Source organism: Dendropsophus ebraccatus, chromosome 1, assembly GCF_027789765.1.
Source record: "Dendropsophus ebraccatus isolate aDenEbr1 chromosome 1, aDenEbr1.pat, whole genome shotgun sequence".
Taxonomy (NCBI): Eukaryota; Metazoa; Chordata; class Amphibia; order Anura; family Hylidae; genus Dendropsophus; species Dendropsophus ebraccatus.
The window spans coordinates 10,583,927-10,605,574 of NC_091454.1; the positions used below are offsets into that span (position 1 = coordinate 10,583,927).

At 45.2% G+C, this 21,648-nt stretch overlaps 2 protein-coding genes across 2 annotated transcripts in view; both read right to left on the minus strand.

Annotated features, from left to right (window-relative positions):
* MTPN (myotrophin) overlaps positions 1-21,648 on the minus strand; it is a 230,721-nt gene that overhangs the window by 107,291 nt on the left and 101,782 nt on the right. The gene's annotated exons all lie outside the window — the stretch shown is intronic.
* FAM180A (family with sequence similarity 180 member A) lies at positions 492-20,049 on the minus strand. Its single transcript, XM_069952039.1, has 3 exons — positions 19,828-20,049; positions 4,945-5,045; positions 492-1,191 (listed from the first exon to the last, which is right to left on the minus strand). Exons 1-3 carry the CDS (start codon positions 19,910-19,912, stop codon positions 844-846), a joined length of 534 nt encoding a protein of 177 aa, XP_069808140.1. The 5' UTR covers positions 19,913-20,049; the 3' UTR covers positions 492-843.

Here is a 21,648-nt window from a genome sequence, read left to right on the forward strand (position 1 = left end):
AGCGCTGTGTGGATTGGAGCTAAAGTTGTAGGCAATATAGCGCCCCCCTCCCCAGTATATATCTGCTTATAGACAAGTTAGAAAACACTTGATAATAAGAGAAGACGAGAGCCAAAGCTTTAATAACATTTATTCACATAATAATGCAACACAAAACGGGAGCGGGGCCATGGAGGACTCACTGACAGCCCCGACATAGGACTGGAGGAAACAGCGCCATCTATAGGCATACTGTAAGATACCACACTGTCCATAGTGGAGAAACAGTGAACTTTTCACAGACATGTTTATAGATTTTAATATTTTACCCAAATTCCCGGTGAGCGGTATATACAGAGGTGTAAGAGATGATATGTAACACTTAAAGGGGAGGTCCAACTTTCATCAACGCAGCACGCGTCATATACAGAACAAGAAGGAATTAAAAAGTTCATTATACTCCAGAGCTGCACTCACTATTCTGCTGGTGGGGGTCACTGTGTACATACATTACTGATCCTGAGTTACATCCTGTATTATACTCCAGAGCTGCACTCACTATTCTGCTGGTTGATAGTGGATACAACTAAACCTAGCAGGTTGGCTAATTATATACCAGAATTTAAAGGGGGCTTCCATGTGCTAAATCTCTGTAATAGTTCACAATAAACAAGTCTACATTATACAATGACCCCCCCCCCCCCCCTATAACCCATCCCCGGTGTCCAGGACACAGCACCATCTTGGATCTTCTAGTAGTCCTTAGATCCATCTCCATTGCATTTGGTAGAATAAATTATGTTCTCTGATGTAGTGTTGGGTCTATGACAACATGCAGGGGTGGGGGATGCGGAGCCCCCCAGCTCAGCGGTGTCCCCCTTTATCATAGGGGAACATCAGGTCTCTCCTCAGGGCTATGAAGAGCTTGGTCAGGCTCTGCATCCAGAACTTCTGCTGGTCGCTGTCCTCTGACTGGGAGGTCTTCAGGGCCCCGTAGGCCATGGTCAGAAGCGTCCTCTCAAAGTCTTCCCTCCTCAGGGGGCCGGGGACGTGGGACAGGACGTCCCCCAGCCTGCGGATCTCCGAGATAGACTTAGGGATCACATCATTGCACACAACGTCAAAGGTGGTGGCCTTCCTGAGAGAGGACAACTCCGGGTCACGGAGCCTCAGCCGCTCATCCGGATCGATCCGCACTCCGGTGGATAAGAACTGGAGAGAGAAGGAGAAGATGAAGGAGAAGGAGAAGAAGGAGAAGAAGGAGAAGGAGAAGAAGAAGAAGGAGAAGAAGGAGGAGAAGGAGAAGAAGGAGGAGAAGGAGGAGGAGAAGAAGGAGAAGAAGGAGAAGAAGGAGAAGAAGGAGAAGAAGGAGAAGAAGGAGAAGAAGGAGAAGAAGGAGTAGGAGAAGTAGGAGAAGAAGAAGGAGAAGGAGGAGAAAGAGAAGAAGAAGAAGAAGAAGAAGGAGAAGATGATGATGAAGAAGGAGAAGATGAAGAAGGAGAAGATGAAGAAGATAAAGAAGAAGAAGGAGAAAATGATGAAGGAGAAGAAGGAGAAGATGAAGAAGAAGAAGAAGACGGAGAAGAAGGAGAACAAGGAGAAGGAGAAGAAGGAGAAGAAGGAGAAAAGGAAGAAGCAGAAGGAGAAGAAGAAGGAGAAGAAGAAGGAGAAGAAGGAGAAGAAGGAGTAGGAGAAGTAGGAGAAGAAGAAGGAGAAGGAGGAGAAAGAGAAGGAGAAGAAGAAGAAGAAGAAGAAGGAGAAGATGATGATGAAGAAGGAGAAGATGAAGAAGGAGAAGATGAAGAAGAAGAAGAAGAAGGAGAAGATAAAGAAGAAGAAGGAGAAGATGAAGGAGAAGGAGAAGATGATGAAGAAGAAGGAGATGAAAAAAAGATGATGATGAAGGAGAAGAAGGAGAAGATGAAGAAGAAAGAGAAGATGATGAAGAAGGAGAAGATGATGAAGAAGGAGAAGATGAAGAAGGAGAAGATGAAGAAGGAGAAGATGAAGAAGAAGAAGGAGATGAAAAAAAAGATGATGATGAAGGAGAAGGAGAAGAAGAGAAGGAGAAGATGAAGAAGAAGAAGAAGAAGAAGAAGGAGAAGAAGGAGAAGAAGAAGGAGAAGAAAGAGAAGAAGAAGAAGGAGAAGATGATGAAGAAGAAGGAGAAGATGAAGAAGGAGAAGATGAAGAAGAAGAAGGAGAAGATGAAGAAGAAGGAGAAGATGAAGAAGAAGAAGGAGATGAAAAAAAAGATGATGATGAAGGAGAAGAAGGAGAAGATGATGAAGAAGAAGACGGAGAAGAAGGAGAAGAAGGAGAAGGAGAAGAAGGAGAAGAAGGAGAAAAGGAAGAAGCAGAAGGAGAAGAAGGAGTAGGAGAAGTAGGAGAAGAAGAAGGAGAAGGAGGAGAAAGAGAAGAAGAAGAAGAAGAAGGAGAAGATGATGAAGAAGGAGAAGATGATGAAGAAGGAGAAGATGAAGAAGGAGAAGATGAAGAAGAAGAAGGAGAACATAAAGAAGAAGAAGGAGAAGATGAAGAAGAAGAAGGAGATGAAAAAAAAGATGATGATGAAGGAGAAGGAGAAGAAGGAGAAGATGAAGAAGAAGAAGAAGGAGAAGGAGAAGAGGAAGAAGCAGAAGGAGAAGATGGAGAAGAAAAAGAAGAAGGAGAAGGAAAAGGAGAAGAAGGAGAAGGAGAAGAAGAAGAAGAAGAAGAAGAAGCAGAAGGAGAAGAAGGAGCCGTGAGTCTGGGATATAACATCCAACTATCAGTTATATTTCTACTGACATATATATATATATATTGAGGATATGGGCAGGTTATCTTAATTTATCTCTATCTATCATCTATCTATCTCCTATCTATCTTCTATCTATCTATCTATCTATCTCCTATCTATCTATCTATCACCTATCTATCTATCTATCTATCTATCTATCTATCTATCTATCATCTATCTATCTATCTATCTATCTATCTCCTATCTATCTATCTATCTATCTATCTATCTATCTATCTATCTCCTATCTATCTATCTATCTATCTATCTATCTATCTATCTATCTATCTCCTATCTATCTCCTATCTATCTATCTATCTATCTATCTATCTATCTATCTATCTCCTATCTATCTATCTATGCAAAAAAGGGGTCCGTGGAGCCTCAGTTACGAGTCTCAAAACACGGGAATAGCCAGATATCCCTCTCTCCAGAGCCCATTGCCAAGGGGTGCCTCCTAGTGGGGAGAGCACAAAACCACCCTGATAGGTAGTCCCTCAGGTCCTCACTCTGTTGCGAGCTTTGGGACCTAAATAGGGAAACACCAGGGTGGCCCCTGTGAGTCAAAGTCTAACTCTGTGGCGAGTGTAACGACATAAGACAAGGGTTACCAAGGCTAGGCATCCATCCACAGACTGCAGTTTCTGGGTATTTGCCCCTCGTCAGCGTGGAGCAGGATTCTGGCTACTGGGACCTGAGGGACTACGTATCAGGGTGGTTTGGTGCTCTCCCCACTAGGAGGCACCCCTTGGCAATGGGCTTCCTTCTCTGGAGAGAGGGATATCTGGCTATTCCCGTGTTTTGAGACTCGTAACTGAGGCTCCACGGACCCCTTTTTTGCATATTCAAATTATGTATGGGACAATCAATGGAGACTCATAAATGAGTACTCCAATGGAATTTTTCACTGTTCTCCCTGAGTTCAGTGATTGCTGTGTTTTATCTATCTATCTATCTCCTATCTATCTATCTCCTATCTATCTATCTATCTATCTATCTCCTATCTATCTATCTATCTCCTATCTATCTATCTATCTATCTATCTATCTATCTATCTATCTCCTATCTATCTATCTATCTATCTATCTATCTCCTGTCTATCTATCTATCTATCTATCTCCTAACTATCTATCTATCTATCTATCTATCTATCTCCTATCTATTTATCTATCTATCTATCTATCTATCTATCTATCTATCTATCTCCTATCTATCTATCTATCTATCTATCTATCTATCTATCTATCTCCTATCTATCTATCTATCTATCTATCTATCTATCTATCTATCTATCTATCTATCTCCTATCTATCTCCTATCTATCTATCTATCTATCTATCTCCTATCTATCTATCTATCTATCTATCTATCTATCTATCTATCTATCTCCTTTCTATCTCCTATCTATCTATCTATCTATCTATCTATCTATCTATCTCCTATCTATCTATCTCCTATCTATCTCCTATCTATCTATCTATCTATCTATCTCCTATCTATTTATCTATCTATCTATCTATCTATCTATCTATCTATCTCCTATCTATCTATCTATCTATCTATCTATCTCCTTTCTATCTCCTATCTATCTATCTATCTATCTATCTATCTATCTATCTATCTATCTCCTATCTATCTATCTCCTATCTATCTCCTATCTATCTATCTATCTATCTATCTATCTATCTATCTCCTATCTATTTATCTATCTATCTATCTATCTATCTATCTATCTATCTATCTCCTATCTATCTATCTATCTATCTATCTATCTATCTATCTATCTCCTATCTATCTATCTATCTATCTATCTATCTATCTATCTATCTATCTATCTCCTATCTATCTATCTATCTCCTATCTATCTCCTATCTATCTATCTATCTATCTATCTATCTATCTATCTATCTATCTATCTATCTCCTATCTATCTATCTATCTATCTATCTATCTATCTATCTATCTATCTATCTATCGTGTCACTAAAATGAGGTTTCTCTGTCTCTGGACAGTTTCCTCAGTGTTCTGGGACTTATATACAGCTATATGTTATATGTCAGCAGCATGTGCGCTGGGGAGGGCGTCCACCTCATACAATCAGTCGCACTATTCCAGCAATGCTCAGGATAAGACCTTCCCTGTCATCACACATCTTGGAAGGAATCTATAGATTTTCCACTGACCTCATAGAGCAGCTCCACCTCTGGCAGAGACATCTGAAGAACGGGGTCCAGGAGCTCCGGAGAGGAACGGCGCACACGGTGGGCGGATGGAAAAAACACGGCTGAGGGGACAAGAGAACAGGTTACACAGTGACCCCAGACTATAACGCTCATACCTAGGTTATAGCAGCTGTACATATATAATTATATACAGGAGATCCCCAGGTTATACCAGCTGTACATATATAATTATATACAGGAGATCCCCAGGTTATAGCAGCTGTACATATATAATTATATACAGGAGATCCCCAGGTTATAGCAGCTGTACATATATAAATATATACAGTATATACCCAGGTTATACCAGCTGTACATATATAATTATATACAGGAGATCCCCAGGTTATACCAGCTATACCAGTATTATTCGATTGTTTTGATAGCTGGAAAGTTTTGTGCCGCTTTATGGCCGCGACTCAAAAGAGAAATCAGAATCATGTGTAAGGCGTTAAATGACTACTCTACCATCCGGCTCCATATAACGGTGTCTTGGAATGCGTCTCGGGGCCGGCGCAGGCGGTGTCACTACTATGTGTTTTGGCAGATTGCGGTGATATTAGACATATAAGGATTGTGTGTGAGTGTATATAACGCTGTATTAATGGAGTGTACTGTACGGTATACAGGAGTCCTGAGGACACGTGGGCGTTCTACTGTACAACCTGCCAATTCACATTCCAATTCATTTCTTCTTTCTTAAAGGGGTCCTCTGATTTTATACAAGCAAAGCTTAAAGGAATTGTCCAGTTAAAAAAAAATACCCTATTGGGAAAGTCTTCTTTTTAGGATCTAATCTCTTAAAAAGAGTGTCTCTCTCTGGAGGACCCGCCTTGTCCTGTATTACACAGACAACACAATGGGGGAGATTTATCAAACATGGTGTAAAGTGAAACTGGCTCAGTTGCCCCTAGCAACCAATCAGATTCCACCTTTCATTTTCCAAAGAGTCTGTGAGGAATGAAAGGTGGAATCTGATTGGTTGCTAGGGGCAACTGAGCCAGTTTCACTTTACACCATGTTTGATAAATCTCCCCCTTGACTTTAATAGGCTGCATGTAATGCCTCATTTCGCCTGTGGGGGCGCTGTGGGAGAATTGATTATATACTGTAAGGTTTCCCTGAAGATTATTTAGGGACTCATGGTCATTGTATCCCTCTAACAAGTAGAGATTCGTCCAAGTGGAGTCCCCCTTTAATTATTACATACCTTGCGTTTCATTTTTCGTAAATTATTTTTATTTTTTTCTTCTTATTGTCAGAAAATGGGAACATTGTTGTTTATAGCCAGAAGCTTAAAACCTGTACAGACCCCAATATTTCTTACAGACGACCTTCGATGATAGACAAAGTAATGATACTTAAAGGGGGTGTCAACCTCTTTTCTAAAAGAGGACCTGCTGCCAGTCACTTGCTGAGAGTCTGGAGGCTTAAAAAAACACACACACACACACACACAAAAAAATCTTTCAAATGAACTGGTTCCAGCAAGTGCCAGAGATTTGTAATTTATTTCTATTAAAAATCTCCAGTACTTATCGGCTGCTGGATGTCCTGCAGGAAGTGATGTGTTCTTTCCAGTCTGGAGAGCAGGAGAGGTTTTCTATGGGGATTTGCTCCTGCTATTCACATTTCCTGACATGGACAGAGGGGGCAGCAGAGAGCACTGTGTCAGACTGGAGAGAATACACCACTTCCTGCAGGACATACAGCAGCTAATAAGTACTGATGTCCTGCAGGAAGTGGTGTATTCTCTCCAGTCTGTCACACTACTCTCTGCTGCCACCTGTGTCAATTATAGGAACTGTGAATAGCAGGAGCAAATCCCCATAGAAAACCTCTCCTGCTCTCTAGACTGGAAAGAATACACCACTTCCTGCAGGACATACAGCAGCTGATAAGTACTGTAAGACTGGAAATTTTTTAATAGAAATAAATTACAACTCTCTAACACTTGATGGGACCAGTTGACTTGAAAGAAAAAAAAAATTTGGTAAACAACCCCTTTAATCCTTCATCGATCAGCTGTGATCGCCACAGAGAAGACTACAAGCTGCTGTATGTACTTCCCAACAGCGGCCACTGCTGGAGGAATGTGGTATTACACAATGGGAGATTATATACTCCACAGGAACTCTATTATAGCTAGCTGCCCCCTCTATAGTTATCTGCCCCCTGCTCCCACCCCGGCAGGGCTCTGCTGACTCTTCTCGCATCCCTCATCTTGTCTGACTATGCTGTATAATAGACCAGGGAGAAGGTGCACAATCACTCTGCTATAGGAACATATTAACGTCTGTCCTAAAATTAACACCGGAGTCCTAAAAAAGAAGGTATGATTCAGCGGGCGGGCGTCACGTTTCCATACCTCACCCTGTGGGCTCTGACTGGTGCCAGTGTGTTATAAATACATTCCCAGGGACCTGGCAGGGAGTGCGGGCACCACCGGGACCTGAGAGAAGCCGGTCAGTGTGTTACTGGGTGGGGACGCAGCTAAATGGGGTCATTGTACGCTCCCTGCCAGGGGTCTCCCCATTCAGCGCAATGGAAAAGTCCAGCTGGCCTATGTTAACCCCTTGATGTCTGGACTCCCCCGCCCTTAGCAGGTCGCACTGCCATCGCCCACCTCATCAGCGTGTTCTCCGCTCCCCTGGTTCACTTCAGGTCATTGTCTTCGACTTGTTCTGCCAGATTCCCAGTTCTGGTATCCAGCAGCTCTACCCAGCGAGCAGAGAACATCCCGGTCATCTGAGGACACATCCTACATCGAGGTATCTTACGGGAAGCTAGGGGGCGCAATTACAAGAAGTGGATATACATAGTCACCCTATATCTTAATACTCTGGCCAACTTCTCTCTTGCTTGGTATTGCTGCAGCTCCTCTGGGGCGGGGTTATCCATGGACCGCCCACTAAGAGGCGTGGTGCCAAACTTCCCTAAATATACATTGCATTCCGAATATATATATATATATATATATATATATATATATATTTTATGTTTCTGCATCTTTCTGCATTCAATACCCCATAATGAGGATGAGGAAACAGAATGTTATGACCATGACCCCCATCCAGTGACTGATGGCTTCTCCCATCCACAATCCTTACCCGCAGGATCAGACACACATATCAGGCTCTGCACTGGTCTACACTCATAGTGCCTCAAAGGTAGTAATGCCCTTTTAGTATAAAGCAGGTCGGTAATTGCCCCCAGAAGATTATTTCCCCTCAGTAGGCAGATAATTGCCCCACTGTATAGAAAATAGGTTCCCCCAGTGTGTTGATAGTTGCCCCTCAGTACAGATAAGTGCCCCCTGTAGGTATTTGTACCCCCCAATAGGTAGCCCCACATAGGTAGATAGGCGCTCCCCAGTATGTAGTTACCCCCTAGTAGGTAAATAGGTGCTCCCCAGCATGTAAATAGTTTCCCCCAGTAGGTAGATAGTTACCCCCCAGTATGTAGTTACCCTCTAGTAGTTAAATAAGTGCCCCCCAGTATGTAGATAGTTGCCTCCAGTAGGTAGATAGGTGCTCCCCAGTATGTACATAGTTGCCCCCAGTAGGTAGATAGGTTCTTTTCAGTATGTAGATAGTTGCCCCCTAGTAGGTAGATAGGTGCTCCCCAGTATGTAGATAGTTGCCCCCTAGTAGGTAGATAGGTGCTCCCCAGTATGTACATAGTGGCCCCTAGTAGGTAGATAGGTGCTCCCCAGTATGTACATAGTGGCCCCTAGTAGGTAGATAGGTGCTCCCCAGTATGTACATAGTGGCCCCTAGTAGGTAGATAGGTGCTCCTCAGTATGTACATAGTGGCCCTAGTAGGTAGATAGGTGCTCCCCAGTATGTACATAGTGGCCCCTAGTAGGTAGATAGGTGCTCCCCAGTATGTAGATAGGTGCTCCCCAGTATGTAGATAGTTGCCCCCAGTATGTAAATAGTTGATGCGCAGCTTAGATAGGTGTGTTCTATTATGGATAGATGTCCTCCAGTTTACCCAGTTGAATAAATACTTTATACTTACCTGCCCCCTGAACTTCCCCTGCTGTGCTGACTGGAGGCACATAAACAATGATGACGTCCAATGTGCCTGATCCGGGAGCAGAAGGCAGACGTCCTGCTTGTGCCCCTATGCCGGGATAGGTAGAGGCCACCCAAAGGCAGATGCTTAACCTCCCCCCCCCCTTGTCCTGTTGACCTCCCCACCCCTTGTCCTGTTGACCTCCCCACCCCTTGTCCTGTTGACCTCCCCACCCCTTGTCCTGTTGACCTCCCCCCCCTTGTACTGTTGACCTCCCCCCCCCCTTGTCCTGTTGACCTCCCCACCCCTTGTCCTGTTGACCTCCCCACCCCTTGTCCTGTTGACCTCCCCCCCTTGTCCTGTTGACCTCCCCATCCCTTGTCCTGTTGACCTCCCCACCCCTTGTCCTGTTGACCTCCCCCCCTTGTCCTGTTGACCTCCCCACCCCCTTGTCCTGTTGACCTCCCCACCCCTTGTCCTGTTGACCTCCCCCCCCCTTGTCCTGTTGACCTCCCCACCCCTTGTCCTGTTGACCTCCCCCCCCCTTGTCCTGTTGACCTCCCCCCCCTTGTACTGTTGACCTCCCCCCCCCTTGTCCTGTTGACCTCCCCACCCCTTGTCCTGTTGACCTCCCCACCCCTTGTCCTGTTGACCTCCCCACCCCTTGTCCTGTTGCCCTCTGAGTTTCCTGGTGTCATAGTTTTACCCAAGTGGCACACTAACTATTAAAGCGTCGAACATTGGGCACCTCCATGGGAACATGGCGCGCACCAGTCATTGGTAGAAAGAAATACCTATGGGATATATACTGCTGTATAAGTCCTGTGTGTGTATAAAGTAAGAGAACTGACTGTCAAGGCTGGATGCAACTGTAACAAACCCTCAGCTGTGAGAAGTTTTAGTTCTGCAATGTGAGATGATCAGTACAAAGATAGGAAGTTGCAATAATTTATCTTTATTGATATATAGCGGGTTCTCCACCTTACACCCCATTTAGCGCTGACCTTCGCACTCCTCGGTTATGAGGGTCTTTGATGCTGCTCAGATCTGCCTGTAGCCGCCATCAGTCTTCCCCTAGGGAGGTGTCTGACAATTGAAGCCACATGCTGATCAAAGGGACGGTAGTTCCTGATAGAACTACAAATAGTCCCATAAATCCATCATCAGAGGGATCCGACCAGTGCTGGCGGCTTCAGGACTGTGCTGCAGGGCATGCTGGGAGTTGTAGTTCAGCAACAGGTTGATGTTATGCTATAGAAGCGATTGCCCCATATGTGCTGCGGCCTGCCGATCCATGGAGCGGTCAGAACATGTGGCCACCATGTGCGCTGACATTACACTTCCCAGGAATCTGCCGTCACACTGAGCCTTTGATCAGGAGACTTCACAAGCATGGCGGCAACACGATCCACATGGACACCTGCAGCGGCTTACTGCAACTTCTACTCAGAAAAGGAGGTCACATGGCTTCCTAGAGGTTCTTGTGACCAGCGGTAATACTGATAAATGTGGAGGCCGGACTGTACATCATCTCCGCATACGGCACATATGTTATAGACACGACACATCAAGGGAATATATGGATTTATGGATTTCCATGTGATTTGATATATGAACGCCACGGCGGGGGTGGTCTGACTATAAGGACTGGCAAGGTGGCAACTGCAAAGTCTTGGTGGCCCCCTAGACCACCTAGTACATACTGCTCTACATCAACAAGACCTAAGGACCAACCCACTCTACATTATCAAGGCTTCAGGACCACTCCACTCTACATCATCAATGTCTGGGGACCAACCCACTCTACATCAATAAGGCTTGAGGACCACTCCACTCTACATGATCAAGGCTTCAGGACGACAACACTCTACATCATCAATGTTTGGGGATCAACCCACTCTACATCGTCAAGGCTTGAGGACCACTCCACTCTACATCATTAAAGTTTGAGGACCACACCACTCTACATCATCAAGGCCTGAGGACCAAGCAACACTCCATCATCAAGGCCTGAAGATCAACCCAGTCAACATTATTAAGGCTTGAAGACCATACCACTCTACATCATCAAGGCTTAAGGACCACACCACTCTACATCATCACGGCTTAAGGACCACACCACTCTACATTTTCAAGGTTTGTGAACAAACCTACTCCTCGTCTTAAAGTCAAAACCCATCTAGGCCTGAGGACTACAACGCTTTACTCTTCTTTGAGGACCATACGACTTTCCTTTCTCTTCTTTATAGCTTGAGAGCCCCACTACACGTCCTTTTCAAGACTCAAGGACCACACCTGTCTTTTTCTTCTTCAAGGCTTAAGGACTTCACCACTCTCTGATTTCAAGGCTTGAGGACCACACCACCCACTCTTCATCACGGCTTGAGGACCACATCACTCTACATCATGAAGGCCTAGGCACCACACTGTTCTACACCATGAAGGCTTGAAGACCATACCACTCTACATCATCAAGGCCTGAGAACCACACCACTCTACATCATCAAGGCTTGAGGACCACACCACTCTACATTATGAAGGCCTAGGTACCACACTGTTCTACACCATGAAGGCTTGAAGACCATACCACTCTACATCATCAAGGCCTGAGGACCATACCACTCTACATCATCAAGGCTTGAGGACCACACCACTCTACATTATGAAGGCCTAGGTACCACACTGTTCTACACCATAAAAGCCTAGGTACCACACTGTTCTACATCATTAAGGTTTGAAGACCATACCACTCTACATCATCAAGGCCTGAGGACCACACCACTCTACATCATCAAGGCCTGAGGACCACACCACTCTCTATAATCAAGGCTCGAGGACCACACCACTCTACATTTTCAAGTTTTGAGAACAAACCTACTTTTCGTCTTAAAGTCAAAACTCATCTAGCCCTGAGGACTACACCGCTTTACTCTTCTTTGAGGACCATACGACTTTCCTTTCTCTTCTTTACAGCTTGAGAGCTACACTACCTTTATTTTTCAAGACTCAAGGACCACACCAGTCTTTTTCTTCTTCAAGGCTTAAGGACTTCACCACTCTCAGTTTTCAAGGCTTGAGGACCACACCACCCAATCTTCGTCAAGGCTTGTGGATGATATCACTCTTTGTTGAGGCTTTAGGGCCGCACTTCTCTTCATCAAGGCTTGAAGACCACACACCAATACTCTACAAAGCTTGAGAAACACACACTCACTCTTGAGGACCACCCAACTCTTCTTTAATGCTTGAGGAGCACACTACTCACTCTTCAAGGATGAGGAGCACACCACTCTTCCTCGATGTTTGAGGGCCATATCATTCTTCTCCTCCAAGGCTTGAGGACCCCACCTCACTTCTTCTTTCACCACCTCTTGTTCTTGTTTCTCCAGCCCTCTAGCCCATTATGGCCGGTGATACACTTCAATGATATCCTCTGCCAGTCCCTCCTGGACTATACGAGTAATATCCCGTGTAGCTCCGGTCATTAAACTCAAACAGGGAAAAAAACAGGATTCTTGGCAGAAACTGCAGATAAACTTTGGATCGGTGAGAAAGTTTTGAAACCAATTTAGAGATGGAAAAATGTCTGCCAGGCTGAATCTTCTGAGACCTTATTATGTTCTGTACGAGATCTCGTACATCATTACTATTTATGGGGCTCATTTACATGAGTTGTATGGAGTATAGGTGCGGGTATGGTTAGCATTAGGATGCTGGATGTGATTATGGGACGCATGGTGTTATAAGTGTACTGTATGATGGATGTATGTGTATTATGGGGTGCTATATGTGCATTGTAGGGGGAGTATATGTACTGGTATAGGTACTGTATGAGTACTGTATATGTATCTGTATGATCACAGCTGTAAGTAGCATGCTGTCTGTGCTTTTCCTGTATTGTGCTTTACTGTATACCATATGTGATGTAGCATGAGTTTTAAATGTTGATAGTGAGAGTGTTGTATTTGTACTATATGAGTGATGTATATGAACTGTATGGGTGCTGTATGTGTACTGTACCAGTATGGTTGGGGCACTGCATGTGTTGTTATATGGGTGCTATATGATTACTGTATGGGTGCTGTATGTGTAATGTAAAGTGTATGGAAACTGTATGAGCAATATATGAGTGCTGTATGTATACTGTATGAGTGCTGTATGTGTATGGTATGTGTGGTATGTGTACTGTATGAATGCACTATGTGTATGGTATGAGTGCTGTAAGTGTACTATATGAGTGTGGTATGTGTACTGTATAAGTGTTGTATGCATATGGTAGGGGCTCTGTATGTATACTGTGTGAGTGCTGTATGTGTACCCTGTTAGTGCGCTATGTGTGTGGTATGTGTGCTGTATATGTATGTATATATGTTTATTGTATACAGTTTTCCTGTCCTGAATATAGTCTTAGTACTTTGCACTCCATTCTGTGTTAGTACTGATCAAGCTCACACACATCCACACACACCCTCATACAGCCCACATACACCATCATACATCCACATACAGACCATACAGACCCTCATACACTCATATACATCCCTCATGAATCCACATACAGACCACACACCTTATACATCCATATACAAACCATACACACCCTCATACACTCACATACACCCTCATGCATCCACACACAGACCACACACACCCTTATACATCCACATACACCCTCATACACTCACCCCCCCTCATACACTCACATAAACCCTCATGCATCCACTCACAGACCCCATACACCCTTATATATCCACATACACCCTCATACACTCACATACACCCTTGTGCATCCACATACACCCTCATGCCTCCACATAAAGACCACACACACCCTTATACATACACCCTCATACACTCACACACCCTCATACACTCACACACACACACACCCTCATACACTCACATACACCCTTGTGCATCCACATACACCCTCATGCCTCCACATAAAGACCACACACACCCTTATACATACACCCTCATACACTCACACACCCTCATACACTCACACACACCCTCATACACTCACATACACCCTTGTGCATCCACATACACCCCCTTATGCGTCCACATACAGACCACACACACCCTTATAGATTCATATACACCCTCATTCACACACACCCTTATACACTCACATACACCCTCATGCATCCACATACAGACCACACACCATACACACCCTTATACATCCACACACACCCTCACACATTTACACACACCCTCATACATCCACACACACACACACACACACCCTCATACACTCACACACACCCTTATACACACACATACCCTTATACACATACACACCCTTATACACTCACACCACTCACACACACCCTTATACACTCACACACCCTTATACACTCACACACACCCTCATACACACACACACCCTCATACACTCACACACACCCTTATACACTCACACCACTCACACACACCCTTATACACTCACATACACCCTCATACACTCACACACACCCTCGTGCATCCAAATACACCCTCATGCATCCTTATACATCCACATACACCCTCATGCATCCACATACAGACCATAGACACCCTTATACATCCACACACACCATTATACACTCACATACACCTTTGTGCATCCACATACACCCTCATGCATCCACATACAGACCATACACACCCTTATACATCCACACACTCCCTCATACACTCACACACTCCCTCATACACTCACACACTCCCTCATACACTCACACACTCCCTCATACACTCACACACACCCTCATACACTCACACACACCCTCATACACTCACACACACCCTCATATACACTCACACACACCCTTATACACTCACACACACCCTTATACACTCACACACACCCTCATACACTCACACACCCTTATACATCCACACACTCCCTCATACACTCACACACTCCCTCATACACTCACACACTCCCTCATACACTCACACACTCCCTCATACACTCACACACTCCCTCATACACTCACACACACCCTCATACACTCACACACACCCTCATACACTCACACACACCCTCATATACACTCACACACACCCTTATACACTCACACACACCCTTATACACTCACACACACCCTCATACACTCACACACCCTTATACACTCACACACACCCTCATACACTCACACACCCTCATACACTCACACACACCCTTATACACTCACACACCGTTATACGCTCACACACCCTCATACACACTCACACACACCCTCATATACACTCACACACACCCTTATACACTCACACACCCTTATACACTCACACACCCTTATACACTCACACACACCCTCATATACACTCACACACCCTTATACACTCACACACACCCTTATACACTCACACACCCTTATACACTCACACACACCCTCATACGCTCACACACCCTCATACACTCACACACACCCTTATACACTCACACACCGTTATACGCTCACACACCCTCATACACACTCACACACACCCTCATATACACTCACACACACCCTTATACACTCACACACCCTTATACACTCACACACCCTTATACACTCACACACACCCTCATATACACTCACACACCCTTATACACTCACACACACCCTTATACACTCACACACGCCCTTATACACACACTATCATACACTCACACACACCCTCATACACTCACACACACCCTTATACACACACCCTCATACACTCACACTTACCCTCATACACTCACACACCCTTATACACTCACACACACCCTCATACACTCACACACCCTCATACACTCACACACCCTCATACACTTACACACACCCTTATACACTCACACACCCTCATACACTCACACACACCCTTATACACTCACACACACCCTTATACACTTACACACACCCTCATACACTCACACACCCTCATACACTCACACACACCCTCATACACTTACACACACCTTTATACACTCACACACAGCCCACACTCTCGCACTCTCACAGCTAGCTCAGCATCATATCCAGACTAGACATTTCTTGGAGGAGCCGCATACTTCTCATATATATATAAACATTTCCAGCCCGATCCTGTGAATACAGTGACGTCATGCAGTGAATGAGACGCTTGTGGAAGAGGGGGGGCCGCACAGAGCCGCCGCGTTTAGCTGCCAGCTGGACCCCCCGCCTGCTGCCTGTGCCAAACCCTCCAGCCCTATGTTACACTGATGTATATAAAGCGTAATCAGTGTATAATATACAACCCTGTCACTTTCTGATATACTACAAGGGATTCTCTACTGGGGAAACCTGGAAGGAAGTGCTCAGCTTTTCCACAGCACCCCCGCAGGGGTAATGAGGTATTACACAGTTCAGTGGGCTGTCCTTGAAATGTATGGATGCCCTGGGTCCTCCAGATAGAGACGGTTGCTTAGTGGGGCAATCTGAAAGCAAGTGTTTAATTTTCCTGCAGCTCCCCAAGAGGAGAAACGGGGTATTACACAACTAATTCAAACCAATTGGCTCTGGGTAATGTATGGATGTCCTAGGTCCTCCTGATAGAGAGAGGGTGCTTAATGGGGTCTCTGTGAGGGAGCCTGGCAGCAAGTGATAAGTATTCTTACAGCGCCCCCAGAGGAGAAACAGGGCATTACACAACTAATTCAAACCAATTGGCTCTGGGTAATGTATGGATGTCCTAGGTCCCCCAGATAGAGAGAGGGTGCTTAATGGGAGATCTGTGGGGGAACCTGGCAGAGACCATTATGTTGCCCCCCAGAGGAAAAACAAGGTATTACACAATTCTGATTGAAATCAATGAGCTGTCTGTCTAATGTTCTAGGTCCTAGGTGCTTAAAGAGGTTGTCCAGCGAAAATAATTTTCTTTCAAATTAACTGGTGTCAGAACGTTATATAGATTTGTAACTTACTTCTATATTAAAATCTTCAGTCTTCCAGTACTTATCAGCTGCTGTATGCCCTGCAGGAAGTTATGTATTCCCTCCAGTCTGACACAGTGCTCTCTGCTGCCACCTCTGTCCATGTCAGGAACTGTCCAGAGCAGGAGAGGTTTTCTATGGGGATTTGCTGCGGCTCTGGACAGTTCCTGACAGAGGTGGCAGCAGAGAGCACTGTGTCAGGCTGGAGGGAATACACCACTTCCTGCAGTACATACAGCAGCTGATAAGTACTGGAAGACTTGAGATTTTTAAATAGAAGTAAATTCCAAATCATTATAAGTTTCTTGAACCAGAGGTTTTGAAAGAAAAAGATTTTCATTGGCTAACCCCTCTAAAATGGCTACTTTCGCTCAAAAACAGCGCCACCCCTGTGCTTAGGTTGTGTGTGGTACTACAATTCAGCTCTATTCACTTTAATAGAACTTGGCTGCAATACTTTAATGGGGTTCTATAAGAACCATTCCATTTTCACTCAGCCCCCCCCCCCCCCCCATACCCAGGGGGGCAGATGTCACGTAGTCACAGGGCTCGGACAGAAATATGTATTCGCTCTCTCTGTAAAACTAATCATGGCTGTCGGCCCCGGCTTCATGTCAGCGAGTTATATTGACCCAACGTTCCAGCTGACGCTTGGCTGGAAACGAGAGGAATGAGAAGAGTCAATCCAAAAGACGAGGAATTGGGATGATGCAGCAGAGCTGAGTGTGTTATTGAACAGTTACCATTCACGGCTGCCTAAAACCTTGTGACGTCTATAGCATTATTACAGCTCCTTATAGTAGCACCACAAATAATGGTCACCCAGCTTTCCCAGGAGACTGCACGGCTACAGATCTGATGGAGTTATACCGCGTCTGCCGAACAGTAGGAAAAGTGTGTTTGTTATAAAGCCTGGGATTATCAGCAGGGGCTTCTGGAATTCCTCACATATACTGACAGATGTAGCAGAGCTGAAGGCGTTGCTAACATTGTAGTAGGTGTAGCTGAATTTCTGTGGAAATCCACAGGTGTTATATTGTGCTGTGACCATGTAGGACAAAGTCGGCTCTGCTACATCTGTAAAAATGTACAAAAAATGAGAGATGACGTCCTGAAAAAACAGTGTCAGCAGATCTACCTTGTTATGTGCCCCTAACGCAGCATAATGGAGCAGGATAGCCTTTCAGGATTCAGAGAAAGCTGTGTGACGGCAGTGGGAGCCGGAGTGGGCGCCTGATATAATTCTGCATGTGTCGGGAGAAGCAAAGCTATAAGCATGCTGTGTAGCAGAGCTGAATTTGTCTCCTGTAAGAGAGCTGTCAGATGTAGCTAATGTGAGCAAAGCTTTTATTGTAGTAGAGCTGAACGTGCGAGGGGCATCAGAGATGAGTTTGTCCTATGTAGCAGAGCTGAATGTGCGAGGTGCGGTAGTAGCAGTACAGATGACTATGTCCTATGTAACAGAGAGAAATGGGTCAGGTGTAGCAGAGCTGAATGTGCAAGGTCACGGACAGTTGAATTTGTCCTGTATAAGAGAGCTGAATGTGTGAGGTGTAGTAGTAGTAGAGCTGAATGTGTCAGGTGTAGCAGAGCTGAATGTGTGAGGTGTAGTAGAGCTGAATGTGTGAGGTGTTGCAGTAGTAGAGCTGAATGTGTGAGGTGTTGTAGTAGTAGAGCTGAATGTGTGAGGTGTAGTAGAGCTGAATGTGTGAGGTGTAGGAGAGCTGAATGTGTGAGGTGTAGTAGAGCTGAATGTGTGAGGTGTAGTAGAGCTGAATGTGTGAGGTGTTGTAGTAGTAGAGCTGAATGTGTGAGGTGTAGTAGAGCTGAATGTGTGAGGAGTAGTAGTAGGAGAGCTGAATGTGTGAGGTGTAGCAGAGCTGAATGGGTCAGGTGTAGTAGAGCTGAATGGGTCAGGTGTAGTAGAGCTGAATGGGTCAGGTGTAGTACAGCTGAATGTGCAAGGTGTTCGGATGATTTTTTTTCATGTAGTAGAGCTGAATGTGTGAGGTGTAGTAGAGCTGAATGTGCAAGGTGTTGTAGTAGGAGATCTGAATGTGTCAGGTGTAGCAGAGCTGAATGTGTCAGGTGTAGCAGAGCTGAATGTGTCAGGTGTAGTAAAGCTGAATGTGTCAGGTGTAGTAGAGCTGAATGTGTCAGGTGTAGTAAAGCTGAATGTGTCAGGTGTAGTAAAGCTGAATGTGTCAGGTGTAGTAGAGCTGAATGGGTCAGGTGTAGCAGAGCTGAATGTGTCAGGTGTAGCAGAGCTGAATGTGTCAGGTGTAGCAGAGCTGAATGTGTCAGGTGTAGCAGAGCTGAATGTGTCAGGTGTAGCAGAGCTGTATGGGTCATGTGTAGTAGAGCTGAATGGGTCAGGTGTAGTAGAGCTGAATGGGTCAGGTGTAGTAGAGCTGAATCTCTGTGACCATCTAACCAGTCTCCATTTCACCTGCACTGATAGGCTATGTTCCACGCGGATTCCGCCCGCTTTTTATGGCGGAATTCGGGCGGAATTCCGCGAGAATTGCTCAGTGTGCACATACCCTAAGGGTCCATTTACACAGAAAGATTAACTGACAGATTATCTGCCAAAGATTTGAAGCCAAAGCCAGGAACAGACTATAAACAGAGATCAGGTCATAAAGGAAAGCCTGAGATTTCTCCTCTTTTCAAATCCATTTCTGGCTTTGGCTCCAAATCTTTGTCAGATAATCTTTCGGTGTAAATGGACCCTAACAAACCATCAGCACAGGACATATACCTACCTTCACCTGGTGCCTTTCCCATACAGATAGTTGTCCAGACTAGATACAACAGTAACGACCCCTCAGCTGTGAGAAGTATCAGGGCTGCCCAGGTCTCTATTGTCTATTATACAGCGATTATGTCTGGTTAACCCCTTCCCTCCTTACCTCGGTGCCACTTGCTGCTGGTGACGTTGGCCTCGGCATAGCTGTAGAGCAGCAGGAGGAGGAGGCAGCAGGACTGGGGGTACATGGCCTGTGGTGGGGTCCCCTGGGGGCAGAGTGAGGGGCTCGGGGTCCTTCCCTGCTTCCAGTAGTCGGCTCCTGGGATCTCTGAGGCTTCTTGTACTCGTCCTGACTTATGAGCGGAGAGTTTTTTTTCCCCTCACACATCTGGAATGAGTCAGGAATGCGGCACGTGAAATCTCCTCAGCCTGAGGAACCCAAACACTGTCCAAGTGTCAGCAGTGCTGCCTGCCATGGATGACCCCCTGGGGGGAGCGGCCACCATACCCTGACAGCTAGCCCTCTCTATCCCCCATACAGTCCCTAGTGTCCACACCTATTACCATATGCTGTATCCAGTGACACAGTCCTGGTGGTCCAGTGGTATAAATTGTGTTTAGCTCTGGTGGTCCAGTGGTATATATTGTGTTTAGCCCTGGTGGTCCAGTGGTATAAATTGTGTTTAGCCCTGGTGGTCCAGTGGTATAAATTGTGTTTAGCCCTGGTGGTCCAGGGGTATTAAATATGTCCAGTCCCTAGTGACCTATTTCCATATGCTGTATCCAGTGACCAAGTGTTATATACCACACACAGTCCTGGTGGTCCAGTGGTATAAGTTGTGTTTAACCATGGTGGTCCTGTGGTATAAATTATGTTTAGCCCTGGTGGTCCAGTGGTATATATTGTGTTTAGCCCTGGTGGTCCAGTGGTATATATTGTGTTTAGCCCTGGTGATCCAGGAGTATTAAATTTGTCCTGTCCCTGGTGACCTATTACCATATGCTGTATCCAGTGACCAAGTCTCATATACCACACACAGTCCTGGTGGTCCAGTGGTATAAATTGTGTTTAGCCCTGGTGGTCCAGTGGAATAAATTGTGTTTAGCCCTGGTGGTCCAGTTGTAAATATTGTGTTTAGCCCTGGTGGTCCAGGGGTATTAAATATGTCCAGTCCCTGGTGACTTATTACCATATGCTGTATTCAGTGACCAAGTGTTATATACCACACACAGTCCCTTTTGATCCAATGGCATATATTGTGTTTAGCCCTGGTGGTCCAGGGGTATTAAATATGTCCAGTGACAGATGATTCAGTGTTATATAGTCAGAACCAGGTGGTCCAGTTGCATATATTATGGGTAGCCCTGGTGATCAGGGGGTACTAAATATGCTCAGTGCCTGGTGATCTGTTACCATATGCTGTGTCCAGTGACTGGTGATTGAGTGTTATATAACATACAATCCCTGGTAGTTCAGTGGCATATATTATGTTTAGCCCTGGTGGTCCAGTGGCATATATTACGTTTAGCCCCAGTGGTCCAGGGGTATTAAGTATGTCCAGTCCCTGGTGATCGATTACCATATGCTCTGTATCCAGTGACCAAGTGTTATATACCACACACAGTCCCTGGTGGTCCAGTGGCATATATTGTGTTTAGCCCTGGTGGTCCAAGGGTATAAATATTTCCAGTCCCTGGTGATCTATTACCATATGATGTGTCCAGTGACTGATAATTGATTGTATCTAACACACAGGCCCTGGTGGTCCAGTGGCATATATTATGTTTAGCCCTGGTGGTCCAGTGGTTCTGACTGTGTTAGCTCTGGTGGTCCAGGGGTATATAACATGCACAGTCCCTAGTGAACCAGAAAAATAGTCTGTGCTCAGTCCCTAGTGATTAGTTACCATATGCTTTGTCCACTGACTGGTGATTAAATGATATATACTGAGTCTCTGCAATATACTAGATTTTCTCCCTGGTG

Coding starts and splice junctions, on each gene's coding strand:
- FAM180A (XM_069952039.1), bottom strand. CDS start 19,912: ATGTACCCCCAGTCCTGCTGCCTCCTCCTCCTGCTGCTCTACAGCTAT. Junction 5,046..19,827: donor CAGCAGCAAGTGGCACCGAG/GTAAGGAGGGAA, acceptor TTGTCCCCTCAG/CCGTGTTTTTTCCATCCGCC. Junction 1,192..4,944: donor AGGTGGAGCTGCTCTATGAG/GTCAGTGGAAAA, acceptor TTCTCTCTCCAG/TTCTTATCCACCGGAGTGCG.